This window comes from Gymnogyps californianus, chromosome Z (genome assembly GCF_018139145.2).
Source record: "Gymnogyps californianus isolate 813 chromosome Z, ASM1813914v2, whole genome shotgun sequence".
NCBI lineage: Eukaryota > Metazoa > Chordata > Aves > Accipitriformes > Cathartidae > Gymnogyps > Gymnogyps californianus.
This window is the reverse complement of record NC_059500.1, coordinates 70,736,309-70,760,260: the sequence shown is the minus strand read 5'-3', so window position 1 is coordinate 70,760,260 and position 23,952 is coordinate 70,736,309. Positions and strand designations below refer to the sequence as shown.

Genomic DNA, 23,952 nt, shown 5'->3' with positions numbered 1-23,952 from the left:
TTATTATACCATATCAGTACCATGATATGGACCAGTAGCATTGCTTTGTAACTAGTAGTTAAAAACAGGCAACCCTTTCTGTTCTGGCCTGCATCTGGTAGACACGAGTTAAAAACTTTCCTTACATTGCTGCTTACATTATTAAAAAAGAATGATGAATTTTGAGATCTTAATATCAAATCTGTATCATTCCCTGATATGGCTGAATAATAATTAATTGCATGCATCTGGAAGCACGTGAACCCAGGATCACCATGAAATACTACTTTATTGTGGTTGTTTGTATAATTTTAATAGTAAAATCTAGTTGGCTGTTTATTTTGTTGTGAAGTAGCTGATGGCAGTTGTATGTGTGTCACCTGAGAGACTTCAGATACATTGTTTATTGCAGGAAAAGAGTGCACAATATGTCTTTTCTTAAGGTAGTGTATAGGAACCTGAATAATGGTATAGTAACTGTTGTTACGGCAATACAAAACCCTGTAAGAAAAAGACCTCTGCTTCTGAAGACTTCAGTGTCTTCATTTCCTGGACAACTTTAAGAGTAGAAGGTGCAAACTGTCAGGAAGCAAACCTGTTTCTAGAGTGTCCAGTCTAACTAGTAAGTACAAATCAGAGTTGATGCCTGAAAAGTACACTGCTTTGAGTTCTCACTCTACCAAAGTCGATTTTTCAATCGGCTAGGAAGAGACAATACATTCTTCAAATTGGGGGCCAGTGTGTAGTGCCCAGCACAGAAAGGATGAGATCCTGCTTGGGACATCTTAAGTTCTGTGTTATGAAAAATCATACTATGTGCAGTAGTAATGCACGTGTGAAATTCTGTAGCTCTACAAGTAGTAGAACTGATTATTATTAATACTGTGTATGATCGCTTGAGGGTTTCTCTGGTCAGCAATGTAATTAGTGTCATAGAATTTTAAGAGACAAGGATTAAAACCAGCTTGGACTGGTCTGTACCAAAGTACATATGGAAATCTATGTGACACACAGAAATGATATCCAGGTGAAAGAAAAACGGAATTTTCTTCCTGATTTATGGTATTTGGCCTTCTACTGCATTTTACTGTCACTGCTAATGAACTTGAGCAGTCTTTTAAGAATAACATGCCAGTAGAGTACTGGTTACTTCAGTTCCTTCTGTACCCACCTTGCAAAAAATGTGGGCTTTGGATCAATTTTTCAGCATCTTTTTGTCATAAATAATTTCCATTTTGAATATCGATTTATAAATTAATAACATTGTTTGGGAAATTCTTGCTAATTTAAGCCAATGATGATTTTGGAAAGATTTTTTAGAAATGTACATGATGCTACTTAATCTAATTTTGGAATGTGTGTTAACTTCTCTGTCTTGCAGTCTATGGTGAAAGACAAAAAAAAGGAAAGAAAACCTTCATCAGATGAGGAGACTGAGAGTGACAGTAACAGTGGTAGTGAGAGCGAAAGTGAGGAGGAAGCTTCTAAGCCTCGGAGGTTACGGAAACGAGTAGACTCTGATTCAGATTCCGATGAAGAAAATGATATAAATGCTGTGATGAAATGTTTACCAGAAAATTCAGCTCCTTTAATTGAATTTGCAAATGTCTCCCAAGGCATATTATTACTTTTGATGCTGAAACAGCATTTAAAGAATCTCTGTGGATTCTCTGATAGGTAAGGATATTTAGATAATAGGCCATCTTGTTATCTAGTGAGTTCTTTGTAAGGATTAAGTTTGGAAGTTTATTTAAAAGTTTATTGTAACTAATTGTTTGAGCAATAGATTTGTGTAAGAGAAAAAACATAAAAGTGGTAAGTTGAATGTAATGAAACTTTGGCTTAGAAAAAGCAATGATTTCATTTCTTGCCAGGATGTCTATTATATATGGAATGTTGAAAATATAACTACTGATATTGAAGATTTTAAAAGCTTTTCCTTGAAATTACTTTGGACTTTCCTTAAAAGCTCTTCCCTTTTGTTTTCTTTAAACAGTAAAATTCAGAAATATTCTCCATCTGAATCTGCAAAAGTTTATGATAAAGCTATAAACAGAAAGACAGGAGTACATTTCCATCCAAAACAAACTCTGGATTTTCTGAGGAGTGATATGGCTAATTCCAAGATCACTGAAGAAGTGAAGAGGAGTATAGTAAAACAGTACTTAGATGTAAGTAAAGTTGCTTTGCAGAAAACCTGAACGCAGTATAAACTTGAAAGTAGATGCTGATGTATAGGATGTTAAGTTCCTGGTGATCTTATACAATATACTGATAACTCACCACTTCCTTTTAGGATTTAGCAGGACTATCTTTCAAAGACTTCTAAGTTTAAACACAAAGAGAATTAATTTCAGCTAAAGGATATTTATCTTTATGGAGTATTTTCTAATTTCTGGTATCCATCTTGTATACCTCTCCCATATAACTTGTTCACTTTATCCCTGACTGTTTCCATCATAGGAACAGAGACTAGATCTAGTGTATTTACATCCCCCCGCCTCCATCCCCCCATCTTTAAATATCAATTAGGGAAAACCTGCAATTTTGGAAACACAGGAAGAAAGCTTTTACATATCTACTTAAAAAAAAGTGGAAAGTAAAAAGTTTGTAGAACAAAACAAGCTGTTCACATTTGAAGTTCTGCCATTTGTTTCACCCTGTTTCTTTACCTTGCCATTTGTTTTTTATTTAATGTCGTGTGATATGAATGTCTATTTTTAAAGTTACAATGTGGACTAATCTGGTTTTTTAATAGTTCAAGCTCCTTATGGAACATTTGGATCCTGATGAAGAGGAAGAAGATGGAGAGGTGTCAGCTAGCACAAACGCTCGGAACAAAGCAATTACCTCGCTGCTTGGAGGAGGCAGCCCTAAAAACAATGCAGCTGAGACAGAGGACGATGAAAGTGATGGGGAGGATAGAGGAGGAGGCACTTCAGGGGTGAGGCGGAGGAGGAGTCAACGTATTTCGCAGCGTATTACGTAAAATGATTTTTATGTGCTTATAAATGTCAGTCTATTATATTAAATGTACACCAAGTAATGTAATCCACATGAAAGAAAGCATTTTGTAGATAGAGATTCTCTACTTAACCGTTTATACAACTTTTGTAGAAAGTTTAACAGAAAAGACAATAAAAAAAAAAAAAAAACAACAAACTAGAAAATGAGATTTATCCCGTATAAAAAGTTATTAATTTTCCTTTGGAATGTACTGTGTGTTATCCTTTTTATTGTTGCCAAGTTTTTATGTAGCTTTATGATTCATGTGTATATATAATTTTATATATCAATAAGAGATAAAGACACGGGTACAAATTAAGAGTATGTGGTTTTACAAGGATATGTTAACCCCTTGGCGCTGGCGGTCGCGGTGCGTCTCATTGCCGGCAATGGAATGTGTGCCGGGAAATCCCAACTCCCGGCGTCAAGGGATTAAAAGCAATAAAAGCAATAATTTCACTAAAGTTCTTTTGTGTAACACTTGGTCTTTTTTCCCCCCAATGTTTTAGTCATTGAGAAGGTCAAAACGAAATTCAGACTCTACGGAGTTGGCAGCACAGATGAATGAAAGTGTTGATGTCATGGATGTCATCGCTATTTGCTGTCCAAAGTACAAAGACCGACCACAAATTGCAAGAGTAGTACAGAAAACCAGCAATGGCTTCAGTGTTCAGTGGATGGCAGGCTCCTACAGTGGCTCCTGGACTGAGGCTAAGCGCCGTGATGGCCGCAAACTGGTGCCTTGGGTAGACACTATTAAAGAGTCAGACATTATTTACAAAAAAATTGCTCTAACGAGTGCTAATAAGCTGACTAATAAAGTTGTGCAGACTTTACGATCGCTGTATGCCGCCAAGGATGGAACTTCCAGCTAATGAATTTGTACATGCAGCCAAATTTACAGGAATTGAAATAACAGAAAAACTTGAAATACCAACTTTCTGGCAAAAAAAAAAATCAGTTAAATGAAGAGTAAGAATGGAACCTGGGACGCGGGAAAAAAGAAGGAAATGTTTGGTAAACATTTTTGTGGGAGCTTCCTTCGCTGTTGTGCAGCAGAAACTTCTCAGTTCATTTTTACTCCCACTGTATTATAGTTTAACAAAAAAATTGTTTATATCTTGAAAAAAAAAAACTTTCTGTTTAAAAAAAAATAAACAAGTGAATGTTGGAAATTAGTCTGTTAATGTTCTTAATAAAGTGTTCTTGGAGTTTAACCTAGCAGCGGATGGCTTTCTTTAGCTTAGCCCAGTTTCCAGGGAAGCATTGTTTTTTCAGGCTGTAAAATGGCAGAATCTCCTGGATATATAATTTATTCTGTTGAAGAAAAAAAAAAAAAAAAAGAAGAAAAAAAAAGCATGCAGTATCTATGACCTATCTGCAGGAGGAGTTTTTGTAAATGTAGATTTTGATGTATTAGGTCACCCTGAAATAATACAAGAAAAGGGATCCCCAGCAAATCTGGTGGAACGAATACTGCAATAAATTTTTTTACTTCTCTTTGTTACTTGTCTGTTTCCATTTGAATTTCTTATTGTAAAGATCTGTTTAAATCCATTTATATTATTTTGCAGTCTTTTATGTAAAATTTACTATATCAGTGGTTTTCAAAACAAGACATAAAATATTGTTTATACAGTTTGTATAGGCTGACTTCTGAATAATTGGTATCCTTTTATTTTTATCCCTTAAAGGGTGTAAACACAAGTTAACTCCAGGGTTTTATTGTATCCTGCAATATTTAGTATTAACTATATGATTTAGCACTGTGCCAAACACATTTTCAAGAGTACATTTTGATATAAAAAGAAACTATAGTTTATTCCTTGTATGCTTCAATTTCTTTCTAATGCTGTCCAAATGGTAATTTATGATAGCTTAAATTTGGGGAAAGCTGAATGACTATTCTGCTTGGGCTAACTAGCCATGTATGCATTTCTCTGGGTTAATAGAGAGAGGTTTGTGTCAAGAGGAGATAGCTACCAGTATCTGAGGAGTGAATGGGTATGAGTCTGGGTAATTACGCTACATTCCTTCACAAATGAATTTTTAAAAAAATGTTTGTATATTAGACTATTTTTTTTACTAATTGAAAGATGTTTTCACATTTTGTAAATTGAAAAAATGCTATTGAAAGCTTTCAGAAGCATTTGCTTCAACTGCGTTGCCACAGCCTTTCATAAGCAGTTCACCTTCCTAGGGAGTAAGAAAAGCAGCATATTTGCAAACAGAAAAAACCTAAAACAGCTAAACTTTTTAGGGGACTGTTAAACCCTGCTGTGTTTTCAAATGTATTTATCCAAAACAGGTGTTCCTCAATAAGTAAATCTTTCTTTCTATTATGTTTCTTTTCTTTTACAAATTTAATTTATGGTAGGAGGCTGTTTTTATGAAACTAGCTTGCAGAATTCTAATACATTATTCGATTTGTGAGGAATAGTAACAGAATTCCAAAATATTCTCGTGTACAAAAGAAAATTAAACTGAAATTATTAATAACTCCTCAGAATCTAGTTAGTAATTGTTCCTATGGGAAATGCCTTTTTGCTGTTTCACCACTGGACTACTTCTGAACAAATATTTTAGCACCTTTTTGTTTTCACTGTTAATGGTGTTTTCTTCACTGTACAAGAAGCCACCTCTCGGGCTAAGATAGGTGGTGGTAAAGTAGGTAGAAGCAGAAGAAGCAGAAATCACTCCTCTGCAGCTTTGGAAGCAGGATGTTTTTGTAGCAATGAAATACTATATTTCTCAGGGCCAGGAGCAGCTTTTGTAGTGGGAAATTCATACTTTGAGCATAGAGGGGTTGTATGACATGTCACATGTTGCTACTGGGAAGAGTTGAAAATACTTCACAAGGAAACTCCCAAATGATGATAATAAGAATTTCATACGGATGCAGTCTAAAATGAAGTTGTCTGTTAGCCATTTCTGATGCTATTTATATTAAAGCATCTTATTTTTAATAGGTAATACAAATATTTCCTTGTTCATAAACAAATTGTTTCCTGGTCGTGTGGTTTTCCCAATAGCAAAGAAGGGTTTTTTTATTTCAGTTTGCTTGGTATTTATTGGAATAAAATTATCAGAAAGAAATTATAATTAAACAATAGAAACCTGAAGTCTAAAGTTGTCTTAGTTGAGAGAATTTGGACCATTACTATATTGTGTGATGTGCCAAAGGGCATACATGCTCCTTGATGGGATCTGTTGGCTATAATATAATACACACTTATAAAATTAATTATAGATTATTGAATAAATTGAATAAGATTCTCACTAGTTAAGAGTTGAATTTTCCCTTTGTGTACCACCCAGAGGAATGTCTCGTTTTGTTTCCTATCACAAACATTCAGATTACTTGCTGTGAAAGAAAAAGGTAGTGGTGTTCATTTTTGGGAAGCAAATTCGTGTTAGCTGTGTATTACATGGGCTGATGATTTTCAGCGGTATGAAGCAGAAGGCCCGAGGTGGCAGCTGTAATTGGTGCAGTGCTCAGCCTCTGAGTACCAGTCGCGGTTTTACCAAGATGAAGCACATTATTGGCAACAGCACATACCAAGATAAGGATTTTTCTACGTTAAAAAAAAGGTGGTTTTTTCTTAAAAAAAAAAAAAAAAAAAAAAAAAAAGTGCTGCAGTGCAGTAATCGATACAGTGACAGAATTTTACTCCTTTGTGTTGACATAGCTTTGTAGTATTTTTTCACTGTATGGCTATAGATTTTTACATACATAACTATAATGATTATTGAATTTTTTTATTCTTACTGCTTTCTCCCTTTGAGTACAGGTTCTGTACGTGGAAAGTTGTTGCAGTAGCTTACCTAACAAAGGGATATTTTCAAGCTTTTAGAATTAATACTAGCCATATTGTACTTTTTAAGAAAACACAGACACTTCCACAATCTAAATAAGAAATTATTATTTTTAATCTTCCACTTCAGTACTGTAAAATTGCAGAATAATTCTTAAGTATTTTCATTATCTGCAGCTATAAAAGATCACAATAGTTTTTGACAAAACTTTAATTATAAATAAGTATTTTTTTAAATGATTCAGTAATGCCCTTTTGTATTCTTTTGAGGTTCTTTATTGCTTATATTAAAAACTCAAACATGTATAAAGCTAGGCATGGGCAATATTCAGCATAAGTATTTTAGTGAGGTGTGGCCATTAAAAAAGCTATTTAAAATTTTAAAATTTGAGTCAAACTTTAGCCTTTGTTTTGCTGTTGTGGTGCCACTAGTGAGAATATTGTTACTGTGGAATAATTAGGTTGCGCTAAACATTAGCTCTAACATGAAATACCCTGTAGCACTGAAATAGTTCTTAAATGTGTTTGTGGCTCATGACAAAAAAGTTTGTAACAGTCTGGCTCATCTGGTGCTAGTTAAACAGCAGGATGTTCCGCCTAAATGCAGGTGTTAGCAATGTTCCAGGGTAACGAATGGATCAGTTCTGCTGATCCTTACTGTAAAGCTAACACGTTTTAACTCCGAGCCCCGGACAGATACTAATGGAGTTGAATTCAAACGAACCACCTAATGCTTTTGTTATGTGGCCAGCACTCCTGAAGTCTCACGCCCTACAAACAGCGAGAGCCCAGGGCACAAGTCCTATATCTTAGTTCGCTTCCACTCACCAAAAAGCCACACAATAACCATAGGAGCATTTCCATATCCTTCAGAGAATTTGTCATCTTATCATTAAAGTACTGACTTGTAATGGGTGAGTTCTTAATGTAAGTAGTGAGTTTTTAGATTTCATGGTTCCTTGACTAAATATTAAAGTGTTATTGTTATATACAAATAAATTCATAGTATTTTCATATTTCATTTATTTAAAATAAATGTTTTAAGAGTTCAGTTTGGACCCTCCCAAAATGAAACTTGCAAGTTTTTATCCTAGAATGCGCATTCACTTCGTTGATCCCGTTCTCATTGTGCTCACAATGCTCAAATTTGGGGGTTATTCTGAGAGAATTCTTGCCAGTCGGTGTTCAACCCATCAGACATAACTACATCGTTTTCCAGTTTCTGCACGATTCAGATGCAGTTTCCCACCTAATTTTGGAGTTCCCTGTATTAGGAAGGAATACTTTTCATTGGCGTGCATGCGACTGCATACGCTGCTCACAGCTACCCAAGTGTCTCCTCCAAACATCCTCCTCAAAAAAAGTCCTTAGTCTGAGGGTTGGTTTGGGGGGAACCGAGGGGGTGGGAGGGGAGAGTTTATGCAGCGCGGAACAGCACTAGCTCAGGCAACCGAACACTGGTGTGGTGGTGGTGGAGGTTCAAGTGTGTGGTGTGCGTTTTAGCGAGCATCCATCCAGGCAAGGGAGTCTGCTACAGTGGAGTTGCAAATGTATGTCACCAAATAACTGACTGTCCCAGTTACAGTGTGTGACACAGAGAGGCAAGTAGTTCTCAGTGTTTCAGTGACTACTTAAAGAAATCTGTTCTGACTTCGAAAGAGCTTTTCTCCATCACTGTACCTACTGCAGCTGTGTTGAAAGGCTCTTACTTCTGTTTTGAAAACAAGTATCCTGCTTCCTAAAAGGTAGAACGGTGATTTAGCTGATTCCCACCCCCACCTCCCCAGGGGATTGATTATTAAACAGGATACTACTTCTGTGTTTATAATGTAGCCTCTGTCTTTTGGAAGCTGTAGTTATGAGCACTAAACCGTGTTGCGTGGGGCACTGCTTCAACTGCTAGCTTTGGCTGTAAACCTCGCTCCCCCAACACAATTTTTGTCTATCAGCTCATTTTCAATGCATTTCCTCCTTTACCTTCTCCCAAAATAGCTTCTGGATTTGTTTTACCTATCCCTTATTTGCAATTCTCTTCCCAGTCATAGAGGGCTACAAAATTTGTTGGAAACAGCCCAAGTCTGTTACTACAGTTAATTTATTTTTGAGAAACCGTACGGGGGATCATCTGCTTCTCATTTTGACTTCACAAGCACAGACTGAAGACTTACACTTTCTTTGGGCAACAGCCTTCTTTCTGTCTCTTATTTTACGTGTTTAGTTCTCTTGTTAGGGTTTATGCTTGTACAGAAATAATACAGAACCTGAACTGCACTTAAATTCCTGTAAGCCAGAAATACATGCGTAGAGGAGAAATTCAATGGGTTTGTGCTTCCTGCGTAGACTAAATGTGCTCTGTGAGCACAGGCAAACGAAGTGCAGTGATTCCTTGAGAAAATCCATTTGTTTCAGATTCCTGAGAGCTTTTTTGATTCTGAACAGTCTCTTGTGGAGATGGATTTTCAATTTCAAGGTCAGCCTTGAACACCTCCTGTCTGGTGCATCCCTGCAGTTCTGAATGGTACCGCTTCATCTCCACACACAAATCTGCAGGTCAGAATCATGTAATACCAAGTTCTCTGTGATTTGGATCATTCTATATCAATTCTTTTTATTTGCTGTCCAAAAGTAGGAAAAAAATGATGATGCACATAGTGGGGTTTTCTAAAAAAATCCAACAGCTGTTATACATTGTATAAAATTCTCAGTTCTGACCAGCTCAGTAGCAGGTTGGAAAACTTAGAATTTCAACAAAAAAATTATTTTAGAACTCAGTTTGTCAAAATCAGCATCTGTGATATCTTGACTAAACTTGTGTCCAGTTGTCAGAGATTTCTGGAAAGGCAGAAATTTATTCCTTAGATCTGCTGGAGGAATAGATTATTTATCTGTTATGTTCTCAAAGTACCACAAGGAAGGGGGAGCATTATGTTCTGAACTAGAAAGCAAATTTCTTTTGAAGGTATTGCTCTACTTGAGAAAGAGAGAGAGGATCCCTTTCCTTCCCTTCGTGTTGAAATCCTTGTGAAACAATTGGGGCAGAAGTTGTCACTAAGTCTGCGTTCAGCCTTCAAGTCATCCAGACCAAACTTCCCAGACCAGCCATGTACAGCCTTCTACACACTTACTTTTTCTCTTTGGGCAACTCTGATTAGTACTGGATGCTCCAAGGTTAGTGGAATTTTTTCCTACCTTTGATTTTAAACAGTGGCTGAGAAACCCAGTCAAACAGGCCACTTCTTAAAGTGGGCACATTAAATATTTTTAGGAGGGTGCACATAGCTGATCATCACAAGGCGTGTATTTCTCTCAGCAGGCCCTTTTCACCTTCGAGTATTTTCTGAACTTGCCTTCCTTCTATTCATTGTGTCTTTATACATCAGAAAAACCCTGCCATTATTTTAGCTTATTTGAAAATATTCCAGTTGAGGATCAGAGTAGTCTGTCGATGCCTTACCTCTTCTGCCTTCCGTAAAGCTGTGCAGTGCAATTTCAAAAGCAAGTTTCAGGGTTGTATTTATTGTGTGGGTAGTAGGTATTAATGAAGATTTGTTCCTTTTTCTTAGAAAATTTTACAAACTGTAGTGCAGACTTAGCTTATGCACATGTTCCAATGCCATGCACAGTTTCTTGAAGTCTGTGTAGGATCTTTGAAGTAGCTTGTTCCACAGATGAACACACTCTCTTCCATCTTCAGGAGGTATGAGCATGACTTTGAGGAGCTAGGAAGCCCAAAATGCAACTACCTTTCTTTGTATATTCCCCATGAAATATACCTATTTCTCTTTGTGAACTGAGGCAGTATTTTTGGAAATAAAACATAGATGCCAGCCCTGTGTATCTTAAGCTGTCTTTTCACATAATTTGACATCCCTTTAGTAGTCCCTTAGTTTAAATAACTCGGTCAGAGCTCTGGCACAGAGGCAGACTTCTGCTGAAGATGTATAGCTAAAGGCAGCCAGTGGTAAGTACCATTTTCTTTATTACTCTCCAAGTCCCTTAATAATCAAGATTTCATTAAAGAATAAATCTTGTCGAAGTAGTATCTTCTTGGTTTTGTAGCTTTGTCTTTTTCCTCTTCCTATTTTGATTCTTTATTTCCTTGGGTTATTTTGGTTGGTGGTGGGTGTTCTTTTCAATATCTCTTTTTGGTTGTTGGTTGGGGCAGGGCGGGGGGTGGTGGTGGTCATGTTTTGCTTTTGGTTTTGTTTTGCTTGTCTTTTTTTAAACTTCCTGGAAAGAAGTTATATTCTGGAAGAAGTTAGTTTTGGGTTTTTTAAGCTTTCTGACTGAAGCTACCAAAGAAACCAAGGATGAAAACATATATTAAGTTGTAAAATGTGTGAAATGAAGTACAAAACATAGAAAAAATTGTTTCAACCGTCATTCTTATAAAAAGGATATCTAAACTCAAGTTTCAAAGTCTCTATATATGATTTAACCCAATAAAATAATCTTATGCTTAAAGGTGTGAAACTTCAGTATCTTTCAGTCGGATGGAAATGTCTCACTACTAGACTGCTAAAGGAAACTTAGGTTTCTTTGGGTGGGACTCCAAAAAAGTGTTAACTGTGCTTTAGGAAAATTAAAATTGCTGTAGCTTGTTCCACTTAAGCTGCTCTAAAAATTCAACCCTTCTTTTTAAAATACTTTTCCTCTATTTCTCATTTTTCTGTTAGGTTATTCTAGGTAAGTATGCATGAGATCATATATATATATTCGATTTCCCTCATTTTCCTCCTCTGTATTTCCATATGTATTTTCTTAACTAACTGATACGTCCATCTTTCTGCAGCTGATCTGTTTCATGACATACTCTATTCGGCTTCCGTGCAGAGCCTTTTGGTTAACAAGCAAACAGATAAATCAGAAGTTCTCTCATGAAAACAGGACTGTGTGCTAGCATTAATTTTTCCCTCCCTCCCTCCCTCCCTCTGCATCTCTCTACAGCAGACACTTGGAAAACAGATGGATGCCACCTTCACGGAGTACAGTAAAACTGAAATCGGAGTTAGCCCTTCAGTCCAAGGCTCAGCCGACTGCAAGCCTCCACGCGGCGCTCTGCTCTTCTTTTCACAGATGGACAATATCTCTTAATTTTTCTGGTAGGACCAGTGGGATACTTGCTCTTGCTGAGGATTTGACTGTTGCTGGTGGTGGCTTTGCCAGAAGTAAGTGTTCCTATTTTGCTTTCATCTTGTAGTCAGAGCCAGTACACTACCTCTGCCAAGCCTTTCAGAGATCTTCCAAAACTTACTTGCTAGTTTTCCTGCTATAAGTCAGAAGAGGAAGAGGTGTTCCCATTCACATCAGCACACCGCTGTGTTCCTGCTAATTCTGGACCTTCCTTTGCTCACGGGATACCAAAGGGAAATCCAATTACATCAGCATTGCTCCAAAAAAAAGGGAATTATTTTAACCGGTTCGCAAGAGACTATTTCTACAGATAAGGATTTTTTTAATACAGGGACACTAGAATCTTTTTTTGAAGAGAATTTTTGTTGATCTGCCTCCTGTGAAATCATCACCTACTGTTCCCTCCCAACTGTTACGTTCTCAGAGGAGAATGATCAACAGAACATCAAAATACTCCAACTAATAGAGTATCCAACCTGTTTATATGTCTTAAAACTGCTCCTCTTGGACTCAAAAGGATGCCTTGGACTTGCATCATTCTGCTCTGTCCAAGTTGACTTGAAATCTGTTCTCATAGAGGTTAGAGGTTACCTCATAGATAGATAGAGGTTACCTCAATCATCAGGAAGACCAGCGTAGCCACTTAGCCTGAGTTAAGGATTTTAAGGCAATTCTAAACTTTTTTGTTAGCCGAGCATTGCTGAGGTGACTGCATCTTGCCTTTCTAAGTAAAAATAGCCTGTCTCCATCACACTATTACTTGCTGCTGATGCAGTTCTTGAGACATTGAAGAGTCTTCACTGAATGTATGGAAATTGAGAATGCCAGTGTTGTTAGAATAAATACCAGTTTCCTTACAGCAGGAGCCAAAATCAGCCAGTACATAAAGTGTTTTGCATTCAATAAAACTGAAGTCACAAGTCACTACTATGAAAACAAAACAACAAAACCAAGGCTACGTTCTTAAGATATTTTGTAAGAGAGATGTGCCTTGTAGCACAGGAGATAAATTCACACATCTTTTTTCATCAAATCCCAGTCATGAAAGGGCCTTTTGCTGCAGAAGGTAAAATACCAGGCAGTTTTCTCCCTCAGCTGGGAGGGAGACTCAGCTCCTTTGCTGGCAGTTTACCGTTAAGAACACAACTTTGGGAGGCTGAAAAATTATCATAGTCTTTAATCTACAGCTTTTTTCAGGTATGGGCTATGAACCAATACATTGTTATCTGGAGAACTGCTGTGAGAGAGAGACTGCTGTTTCATTGGCATTAAAACTTCTGGTTTTATCTTCATCTTTATCTTTTATCTTTTATCTTTATTTATGGGGAGGGGACTAATGTCTTGTTATTTCTTAGAGAAACAAGCAACCCATTTGAGAATCGATTGACTTTTTTTCCAATAGTAAGATCACTTTGAAGGAAGTAAAAAATAACAGAAACAACAATCCAAAGCCTGAGTTGTATGAAATCACCACACCTCAGAGTCTACCTGGTGAGTAGAAGTCTGGCCATCGACCTCATGGCATGTTACAACACCATGTGTAGAGAAGTCTTTGTTTGAGGGTGGTTGAGTTTGACACTGCTTTCAGCTTACCTGGACTACTTTCCATTTGCAGCCCTTCATTCTAGCAAAGTGGTCCTGAAATTGTTGTGATCATCAGTTGTTGCGTAAGCAAAACTTTTTACTTCAGGTTGGAGGTAATAAAAGACAGGTTGTGTATTTTCTTGATACTACAGAACCTTTCACTACTTGGAAAGAACAGCTCTGCTTCCCTCCCACTTGAAAAAAAAAAAAATCAATCACTTCAATTTGGTGCAACATAAAATGACATGGCCATACAGTTTCTAAACTATTGCTTTCCTGATTACTTAGCAGCATATTTTAACACAGGGCTCACCTGGGGTATATTGGGGATTTCTCATGAAGAGGGATGTGATGCTTTTGAAGAGAACTCAATGCTATCTATATGCTTATGAAAGGTAGATGTCAGCATAATGGATTAATTTGGGTTTCCTTCTTCCATCCTCTTTGGTTCTGCAGTGCTTAGAAATGACATGAGAGCACACGTGTCAGGCTGTGCTGCTTCCACTTCTAAATGGATTCACTGATGTTTATATAAAGCTTGTTAGATATGGGTTATTAAACGCAGTATTTCTGTGCAGGCATTTCCAAATACAGGCCTAGTTATTGCTGATCATTGTAATGACATTTAACGTTTAATGTAGGGAAGGTGAGAAATATTTACTTTCCGCTTCCCAGGAGCACTAGCAAATGAGGAAATCACTGTTACAAGGAAAATTACTTTATATTTTGAGTCTCTCTCTGTTCTTCCTGTGTTGAAAGAGCATTTCTATATTTGATGTGCAACAGAGACAAACCTGTAAACAAAAGCATGAAACAGGTAGCTTCTAAATTTTATAACAGGTACATGTAGTGCTGTTGCCAAGTTTTTGACAAAAGTCTGGAGGGAGGTGAGGAAGAATATGACCATTACATGAACAAATACAATATATGGTTTATTGGAATTGCTTATTTGCTCTTTTTTCCCCTGATACATTACATTTTACTGGGTTTTGATCTCCTATTTTTGCTCTTATTTCCTACCCTCAGAACTTAGTCTTGCGGGTATCATTATGGGTCCAGAGAATCACTGGCCCTGAAGAATCATCAGATGCTTGGAAAACTACCACGTGGAAGTCACCATTTGCATAACAATCTGATGAAGAAAGAAAATTGCTGTTTTCTTGGATGGCAGAAGAAGGGAGAGGTATTTTGTGAGTCAGGATATGCAATGATAGAATTAATTGGGCAGACAGTAGCAGAGGGGATAATTACAGAGAAAAACTGAGGCTAGAGGAAGCCTGTCAAAGGAGTATCAGACCGCAGGTGAAGGGGAGAACACACCTGCTGGTCAATGTAAAGGGCAAGAAGGAAATGCAGAAGCAGTGGAAGCAGGGACAGGTATCCTGGGAAGAGTATAGGAACGCTGCCCAGTTGTGTTGGGATGGGGTCAGGAAGGCCAAGGCATGGCTGGAGCTGAACTTGGCAAGGGATGCAAAGAATAATAAGAAGGGCTTCTGTACGCATGTGAGCCAGAAAGGAAGGTCAAAGGAAGTGTACCCCCCGTGATGAACACAACTGGCAAACTGGTAACAATGGATAAGGAGAAGGCTGAGGTACTCAAGAACTTCTTTGCCTCAGTCTTCACTGGCAGTCTGTCTTCCCACACCTCTCGAGTGGATGGACCGCAAGACAGGGACTGGAGGAGCAAAGTCCCTCCCACTGTAAGAGAAGATCAAGTTCGAGACCCCCTGAGGAACCTGAACATACAGAAGTCTATAGGACCTGACGAGATGCATCCCAGAGTCCTGAGGGAATTGGCTGATGCAGTTGCCAAGCCACTCTCCATGATGTTTGAAAAGCCATGGCAGTCAGGTGAAGTCCCCGGAGACTGGAAAAAGGGAAACATGGCACCCATTTTTAAAAAGGGTAGAAAGGAGGACCCTGGGAGCTACCGACCTGTCAGCCTCCCCTCTGTGCCTGGGAAGATCATGGAACAGATCCTCCTAGAAGCTATGCTAAGGGACAGGGAGGACAGGGAGGTGATTGGAGACAGCCAGCATGGCTTCACCAAGGGCAAGTCCTGCCTGACCAACCTAGGGCCTTCTCTGATGGAGTGACTACGTTGGTGGACAAGGGAGGAGCTATGGATGTCATCTCTCTGGACTTCTGTAAGGCCTTTGACATGGTCCCCCACAACATCTTTCTTTCTAAATTGGACAGATATGGATTTGATGGATGGACTGTTCAGTGGATAAGGAATTGGCTGGATGGTCGCATCCAGGGCTCAACGTCCAGATGGAGATCAGTGACAAGCGGTGTCCTTCAGGGGTCTGTATTGGGACCAGTATTGTTTAATACCTTCATCAATGACATAGACAGTGGGATTAAGTGCACCCTCAGCAAGTTTGCAGACAACACCAAGCTGAGTGGTGCGGTTGACACGCCTGAGGGATGGGATGCCATCCAGAGGGACCTGGACAAGCTCCAGAAGTGGGCCCATGTGAACCTCATGAGGTTCAACAAGGCCAAGTGCAAGGTCCTGCACCTGGGGTCCTGCTATCAATATTGGCTGGGGGATGAAGGGATTGAGAGCAGCCCTGTGGCAAAGGACTTGGGGGACTGGTGGATGAAAAGCTGGACATGAGTCAACAAATGTGCACTTGTAGCCCAGAAAGCCAACGGTACCCTGGGCTGCATCAAAAGAAGCGTGGCCAGCAGGTTGAGGGAGGTGATTCTGCCCCTCTGCTCTGCTCTGCTCTGCTCTGGTGAGACCCCACCTGGAGCACTGCGCTCAGCTCTGGAGTCCTCAGCACAGGAAAGACATGGACCTGTTGGAGTGGGTCCAGAGGAGGGCCACCAAAATGATCAGGGGGATGGAACACCTCTCCTATGAGGACAGGCTGAGAGAGTTGGGGTTGCTCAGCCTGGAGAAGAGAAGGCTCTGGGGAGACATTATTGCGGCCTTTCAGTACTTAAAGGGGGCTTATAGGAAAGATGGGGACAGACTTTTGAGTAGAGCCTGTCATAATAGGACAAGGGGTAATGGTTTTAAACTAAAAGAGAGTAGATTCAGACTAAATATAAGGAAGAAATTTTTGTACGATGAGGGTGGTGGAACACAGGAACAGATTGCCCAGAGAGGCGGTAGATGCCCCGTCCCTGGAAACATTCAAGGTCAGGTTGGACGGGGCTCTGAGCAACCTGATCTAGTTGCACGTCTCTGCTCATTGCAGGGGGGTTGGACTAGATGATCTTTAGAGGTCCCTTCCAACCCACACCATTCTATGATTCCGTGATTCTATGATCTAAAGAGGTAAGAGGCTATGACAAAAAAAAAAAAAAAAGGATGGCAAATATGAGGCAGACTTCAAAACAAATTAGCACAAAGAAAGGGACCTGGATAAAGGAAAAAAAAGGTATTTACCAACTTCCTAATTTTCCAAAGTTTCAGCTTCTGTAGTTTGGTGTTTGTGGAGAATCTTAAGCCTTCAAATTTGAATGTGAGCATTAACTTCTATTTTAACTCTGCTAGAGAGACTTTGATCCTGAAAAGTTAATAATAAGGCAACTAAGTTGTAAACCAGGTGGGATTTGTAAATACATGTACAGTTGCATTTTAACTAGAAATCTTCACTGAGGCACTAGAGAAAAAATATTTTAAAATTTGTTTCTAAAAGGATACAATGATTTTAGGAATTAATTTAATGGGTTTTGACTTGTTTGATCTTCATAGCTTCTATGACAGCAGACACTCCTGGAGGTATTTCAGAATTTCACTTAGAGACTGGCAGAGATAAAAGCACTATCTGCTCCTCTCAGAAGACGACATACCAAAAAGTCTCATTGCTGGCCCTGAAAAGCATCATAGAAGAAGAGGAAGTGCAAGAAAACTTGTCTTGCGTCTGTGGAAGCAGCAGGGTTAAGAGACAGCTCTCAGTGATCCTGTTCCCACGTGTCAGAGCGTTTTTTCATACTGCTGTGACTCTGCAGGTGCAGCTCTGCCCAGGCACCTGCTTCCGTCACATCTCAGGAAAAGCCTAAGGTTAGCACTGACCTCGTCGTTGGGAGGTCTGTGTACTGCCTCTCTGCCTTTGTTCTAGTGATTTGTGATGCTATGGATCAGTTAAAGAAAGGATTTCCTTCGCCACTGTTGAAATGAAATGAACTGCTTATTTGCATTTTTTTCTTCCTTTAGCACCAGGAGATACATTGCTTGAAGGAAGTGGATGAGCCATCTTACTCCTGCAAGCCCTCAGTAAGGAATGATCCTTAGTTTCATCTATATCTGAGTGCCACACCACCCTAAACAGTATTAAGGAATAAGATCCATGATGAAAGACTGTAAAGGTCCTTCAAACATTTTCAACATTCTTTTTATAAACAGCATTCTTATGCCTTGTTTCTGCATTTCCTGCCCCCCAAACTTATTTGAACATTTTCATCTTCAGACATCTACTGTCAAGGTCTGAACTCTTTACAAATAAGTTTTCTTTACAAACAAGTAAAGACCCCTTAGGGGAGCAGGTACAGTGTCTTGGTAACCCGTATAACTCAACTGCTGGCAAACTACCATGTTTGTTTGTTATCTCCAATCTTGGCTGGAGAGTGTTTTTTAAACTATTATTTTTAGTATGTTTGCGCATCGCAGTATATCCATTAACATTTACTGACTGTGATGCTGTAACTATCATCCGAAGGAAAGGCTGAGTCTGACACAGTTTTCACAAGCCTTTTAGGAGAAGGTTTACAAGTCACTGTCTTGTCCCTGGCTGCTTTCTCCTTTTCACAGCTGGCTGTAATCATAAGGAGACATTCACACTTGGCTAGAACAGGATTTTTGAGATTTTTTTCCACCGGGAACAGAAGGTACTTACTGATGATTTCTTTGCTGCCACTCTGGAGAAAGACCATTTGGGACTTTTTGAGTAAAGTCACAGTTTCACACTTTGGACTGGCTCTTTGAAGGTACTTCTCCTTTTCATTTGGAGACGATGACTCCCAGTACCGAGTTTTGCACTCTGGCCGCTCCTGTGCAACAAGCTGATGCAGTTTCTGAGGACTGCTAAAAATACAGAGCCAGTCTTGATCTCTGAGCCTACAGAAACTGTCAATTCTATCCTGATAGGTATCCTGTAACCGGCTTTCTTTGAACCGTATTTCTTGATGCTTGCTAAGATGCAGCTTCACTCGGAAACACACTTTTTTTTTTTTTTTTTTAAACTACTACAGTATTGGGTGACAGTAATTAACCACTGGAACTTAACACACTTTTGACTTCCACGAAAAATTCAAATTTCTTCACCTACAAAAATAAAAACTGCTGCTGTTGGGAAAGACTCACCACAGCTGCAGCTGTTGAGGCTACCACAACTAGTTGATGACCACTGAACATATGGGAAATTTTTCTACAAACATCTGCAGGCTGTTAGAAGAGCTCTAACACAACAGCATTATATAGATGGATGAACAGCAGTATTTTTCTTTACCTCAGTAAGTACTTGTCCTTAGTGTCTTACAGTGCTGTCTGATTTTCCTAACAAAAGTCTGGATTTCATTTATTGCTGCCTGCCTATTTGTACCTCTTTCTATCAATCATTCAAACTCTTAAAAGTTCTCTGAACTACTGTACAAGTAAGCTGGGTTTAAAATAGCAGGGTAGTACATGTGCACGTGCACATGCACAGTCATAGTGGCACACAGCAACAAGCGTGCTGTGTGTAAATCACTTTACAGCAGAAACTAATAAACTCACTTTTATTAAATCAGTTTATCACAATTGTTAAGTCAAAAAATAACTTCATCCATAACGATGTTAAATATTAAATACAAAGGTAAAACAGTTGTGCAGCGCTCTAAAATAGAAGAAAACTTTTTATGTATTTGACAGGGGCAAAGTAGCCAACCCAGAAGGTCTTGTTTAAGACTGTTGGTCTGCATTTACCAACTATATTTAGTTCTTGTTGAAGACATACAGAAAGCAAACTACATTTCATCTAGGCCAGACTGAAAGCAGTGAGAGTTTCTGTGCTGCTTGAGAAGAAAACCAATGCAAGCCTCAATCCATTTTAAGTAGAACAATGATTATTTTAAAAAATGAAACCAAGCACCAGCAACTGTTTGGAAGTGCACAGCAGCTGAGAAATTTTGTTCACATGTCTTCCACATCTGCTACCATAGCCTCAATTGCATTCCAGTCCAGTTTGCTGAGGATACTTCCCGTGCTTTCAGAAACACCATCAGTGTCGATAATGCTGAGAGGAGAGAAACTCACAGGATGCAGCGCAGAGGCCTATTGGAGGAAAAGAAGATGAGCTGAATCACTGCCTGTCATTCACGGACAAGACCTCTGTGCAGCCAGTAGAAATGATCCCACTCTTTTCAAACATGTCCTAATCACGTTATGTATCTGATTGTTCTGCAACAAATGCAATACATTTTCCTGTTTATGCACTCCCACTAGCATCTGTTGCCTGGACAGACAATGTGCCTATACAGTTGTTATAAAGAACATTCATTTTCAAGGCCCACAAGAATGACTTGGCTTGTGAAGACAAGTAGCTCTGTCGAATCACCATCATTTATGTCCCTCTGCATCTATCCCACCCACACATTTTGAACAGAGAACCACGTTTTAAATAAAGCAGAAGTAAATAAAGTGTTAAATGCCAGGTATCCAATCATTCCTAGAATAAGTAGACATCCTACCTGAAACAAGGAGTCATGAGTATCTTGAAGTATTCTTTGGACATCATCAGGCACAGTCCACGGACTTACTACGTCTCGATCAGTCTCTTGATCAACACCTTCTGTCTGAACTGCAGGGGCAACTTGTGGAGGCTTTTGTTTTGATGTTCTGCTGGCTCTGTACTCAGCAGCTGAGGAGAAAACAAGCCAAGCATAGCACTGAAACATTTCTTGCCGTTTTCTTCTGAATGTCTTGAAACTTCTCCAAGAACAGAAGCTCCAAGTTCAAACAATTGAAGCTGTGTGTAAACACATGTAAAAACAGCATGCCCTTTTATCTTGAACTGATGTGGTGTTATGGTGAGAAAATGCTGCTGGTCCCTTCCAGCCTCACGCTCTGAACTGTCTTCCCAGGGCAGAACACGAAGTGGAACGGGACTATGCACGGTGCCTACAGCATCCAGGTCCTGTAGTGCAGTCCCCAGAAAGGGACATTGCTACATTATTTGATAGAAGAATAAAACTATCTAAATCCTGGATTTGTGCCTCTTAGAAGACATGGAACTTCAGTGAAACCCCTAGCAGTGATGGCATATACTGAGAAACAGATACAAGAACGGGATGTGAAATCAGAGGAAGATCAACCTGTATTTAGAGTTTAAAAAGAGAATGTATGGAAAGGAGGAGAAGAATGACTTTCCACACATGTACAGGTGAATGATTCAGGAAAAATGCCTTTCTGCTTACTACTGCTTCTCTCCCTTTCCAGCATTGCCAACTCAAATAAACTGACATTTGACTAGCCAAATAGGATCTCTATTAAGCCACCTGTATAATTCTGGTGTAAGGGAGAATGGAATCAACCCACAGTATTTCCTAAGTTTCAGACTGATTCTCTCCTCAATCTTTTTCTGTCTGATCAGAAATTCTGCTCTTGTAATCAAGTCCAGCATCTGTTAAAGAATTTGATTAGGAGGAAACATTTAGGTGAGGAAACTTCTGTGGATCCAGTCCTACACTGATAGGCATAGGGAAAAAGGATCACTAAAATAAAAAAAATTCTTTTTTTTAGAAGTTTAGTCATAAATTTTTCCACTCTAACATTATGACAAAATAATACCTTAAATAGATACTGTACAGAGGGATAACAAAGACAATTCCTACTCTAAAGAGCTCAGAAAGTAAGCAGCATAGAAAGGTAAGGGAGAGGCACAATACTTGTGTACTGTACTGCTAACTCTCTGTAGGTTTCAGCTGAGAGACTCAAGTCCTCTGTCCCTCATGACTTCGTAATGCCTGTTTCAGGAAATCACTGAAATCTAGCAGATTTGCTTCAGTAATCTTGGAACTGCCATCTGGCTAAAACCATTCAGGAGGTAAGCAGAGGTGATTGATTAAAATATTTCACAAGTTTCTAATGAAAAGGATTTTTATGTGGGGGAAAAATGATGATTTTTATTCTTCTAAACTAATGCTGTATCTGAGGCCTGTGTTGCATAAATTCTACCCAGGATGTATTCTGACATGTGTTCTCTGTGTCTTATTTTTCCCCTGTTATTATGCAGCTGAACATCACTATGCCATTGCTCTTTGTAACTTACAGTGCCTAGAATTAACAGGACAGTTTGCAGCATTTCTCATTCTTCCTCTGGAAGTACTTTTCTGTAGGAGCATACAGGCATTTCCTGGAAAGACAAATAAAGCATTTCCTCTGTTAGATGCAGTAGATCGAAACTACTCAAAAGATGCTTCAAAATTTTCATCTATGAGTTTGCTTCCTGGATTACACAGTACTCTTGCTATGGTAAATTAAGCTACTTTGGATTTAGAAAGAGGTGATAAGGAAAGGCAACTCTCATCATTTATCAGGCCATAGACAGCACATTTGCAAAAGCCTCAGGACAGGAAACGTCCAGGATTATAAGTCTGACTTTCTATGTAGTTATTAAAGCTCCTCCCTCCCAAAATCCAGTAGTAACTTGAAGATCAGCTTCAGTACGTGCCCTCATTAAGAAAGTTCTGTTCTTACCCCTGGACTGTGTTAAACCAAGAGTTGGGGTGAAGCGGTGTACTTTTTGACCAAAGCTGTGTTTGGCAGCAATTCTGCTCCTTTCTGACAGAACAGGACTGTTCGGATGCCCTCTACAAGAAAAAAAAAACCAACAAAAAAGCCCAAATACTTACCACTGTGTCCTGGTTTCGGCTGGGATAGAGTTAATTTTCTTCCTAGTAGCTGGTACAGTGCTGTGTTTTGGATTTAGTGTGACAATAATGTTGATAACACACTGATGTTTTAGTTGTGGCTAAGTAGCGCTTATCCTAAGTCAAGCACTTTTCAGTTTCCCATGCTCTGCCAGCAAGCAGGTGCACAAGAAGCTGGGAGGGAGCCTAGCCAGGACAGCCGACCCCAACTATCCAAAGGGATAATCCATACGATAGAACGTCATGCTCAGTATATAAACTGGGGGGAGTTGGCCAGGAGGGGCGGATTGCTGCTCGGGCATCGGTCAGCGGGTGGTGAGCAACTGCATTGTGCATCACTTGTCATTCTGGGATTTTATCTCTCTCTCGTTATCTTCCTTTTCATTACAATTACAATTATTATACTTTCTTTTATTTCAATTATTAAACTGTTCTTATCTAAGTTTTACTTTTTTTTTTTATTTTCCTCCCCATCGCACTGGGGGGCTGGGAGAAGTGAGCAAGCAGCTGTGTGGTGCTTAGTTGCTGGCTGGGCTTAAACCACGACGCTCTGTCTACCGCGTACCATTCCTCCACACTACTTAGATCTAACAGGGCTTATTCAGATGATGCAAAAAGGCCACAGAAATCACCTTCAGCCCACTTAGCTGAGGATCAGCATCACACGCTGCTTGTGGGCCCAATAAGCCTCACCAGAATCAGAACTGCTGGCAATCACAGTGAAGACATATCCAACTGGCTTTACAAAGAGCCAGTTTAGGGCCAGCAAAAATTAGTTAGAAGTTACTGCCACTCCTAAGGTGGCTTCCTGCATGACACTCCTTAGCGCTTCTGATTCTGGCAGGGCTGATGTACTTTAACTGCCCTTGGACACCACCAGCAGGCTCTGTACAGCACTGACTACATTCAGTTTAATGCTCTATCCTGGAACTTTACCTATTAAAAAGAGATGCAAAAATATTTAAGTCTGGAAGTTACAGGATTATCTGAAGTACACAGTTCCTCCTATTATTCTGGAAAACATAAAATTGTACGTAGAAGAAGAAAAAGTATACTGCAATATACACCTGGATTACATATACACACAGGTAACATTAATGCCATCAAGTAGCATAAATTTACCAATTTATAGTACTCAAATACCATCTTCTCCTCAAAAGGCAATAAGCACCAAAGTGCAAAAGAAAGAACAAGTAAAATCCTAGGTAATAAAAAAAAATCAGAAAGGAAGAGATTAAAACTAGAGTTTGCTGAACTCTAGTTTAATTTAAGTACTCTATATGCATACACAGTAATATTTTTATTTGCTTCTTGCTTGTTACTAGATGCTCTTCAGATCATTAACCGCATTGCTGGCTACAGTCCAGTGGAATTGCTGTTCAGCGGAATGGGTTAGGACATTGATTACAGCTCTGACCCTAAAGTTGGCTTATTCTCTGCTCCGGAAGGCATTTTTAAGGCTCCCTCCAAGATTTACATTAGTGGTTGTAGTTCTAAGAAGACTGGTACAGCAACTTAAGACTCCTCTGATCCAGACAAAGTGTAGCTTTGATTCTGCCAGAACATAAAG

At 39.2% G+C, this 23,952-nt stretch overlaps 2 protein-coding genes across 5 annotated transcripts in view; one reads left to right on the top strand and one right to left on the bottom strand.

Annotated features, from left to right (window-relative positions):
* NIPBL (NIPBL cohesin loading factor) overlaps positions 1–4,312 on the top strand; it is a 159,736-nt gene extending 155,424 nt beyond the window's left edge. For 3 of the 4 annotated variants that reach the window (XM_050913707.1, XM_050913706.1, XM_050913703.1), the window contains 4 exons: positions 1,361–1,656; positions 1,976–2,150; positions 2,738–2,923; positions 3,495–4,312. In XM_050913707.1, the coding sequence (XP_050769664.1) occupies positions 1,361–1,656; positions 1,976–2,150; positions 2,738–2,923; positions 3,495–3,860 (1,023 nt within the window). In that variant the 3' untranslated portion in view covers positions 3,861–4,312. Of the gene's footprint in view, positions 1–1,360; positions 1,657–1,975; positions 2,151–2,737; positions 2,965–3,494 lie in introns of all 4 variants that reach the window. The other variant, XM_050913704.1, reaches the window with a different exon arrangement.
* A 14,930-nt stretch (positions 4,313–19,242) lies between these two features.
* The window catches only part of CPLANE1 (ciliogenesis and planar polarity effector complex subunit 1), a 63,164-nt gene continuing 58,454 nt past the window's right edge, over positions 19,243–23,952 (bottom strand). Inside the window, exons 49-52 of the mRNA XM_050912520.1 lie at positions 22,210–22,322; positions 21,782–21,865; positions 20,202–20,371; positions 19,243–19,785 (exon numbers count right to left, since the gene is read on the bottom strand). Of these exons, the coding sequence (XP_050768477.1) occupies positions 19,645–19,785; positions 20,202–20,371; positions 21,782–21,865; positions 22,210–22,322 (508 nt within the window). The 3' untranslated portion in view covers positions 19,243–19,644. The remainder of the gene's footprint in view (positions 19,786–20,201; positions 20,372–21,781; positions 21,866–22,209; positions 22,323–23,952) is intronic.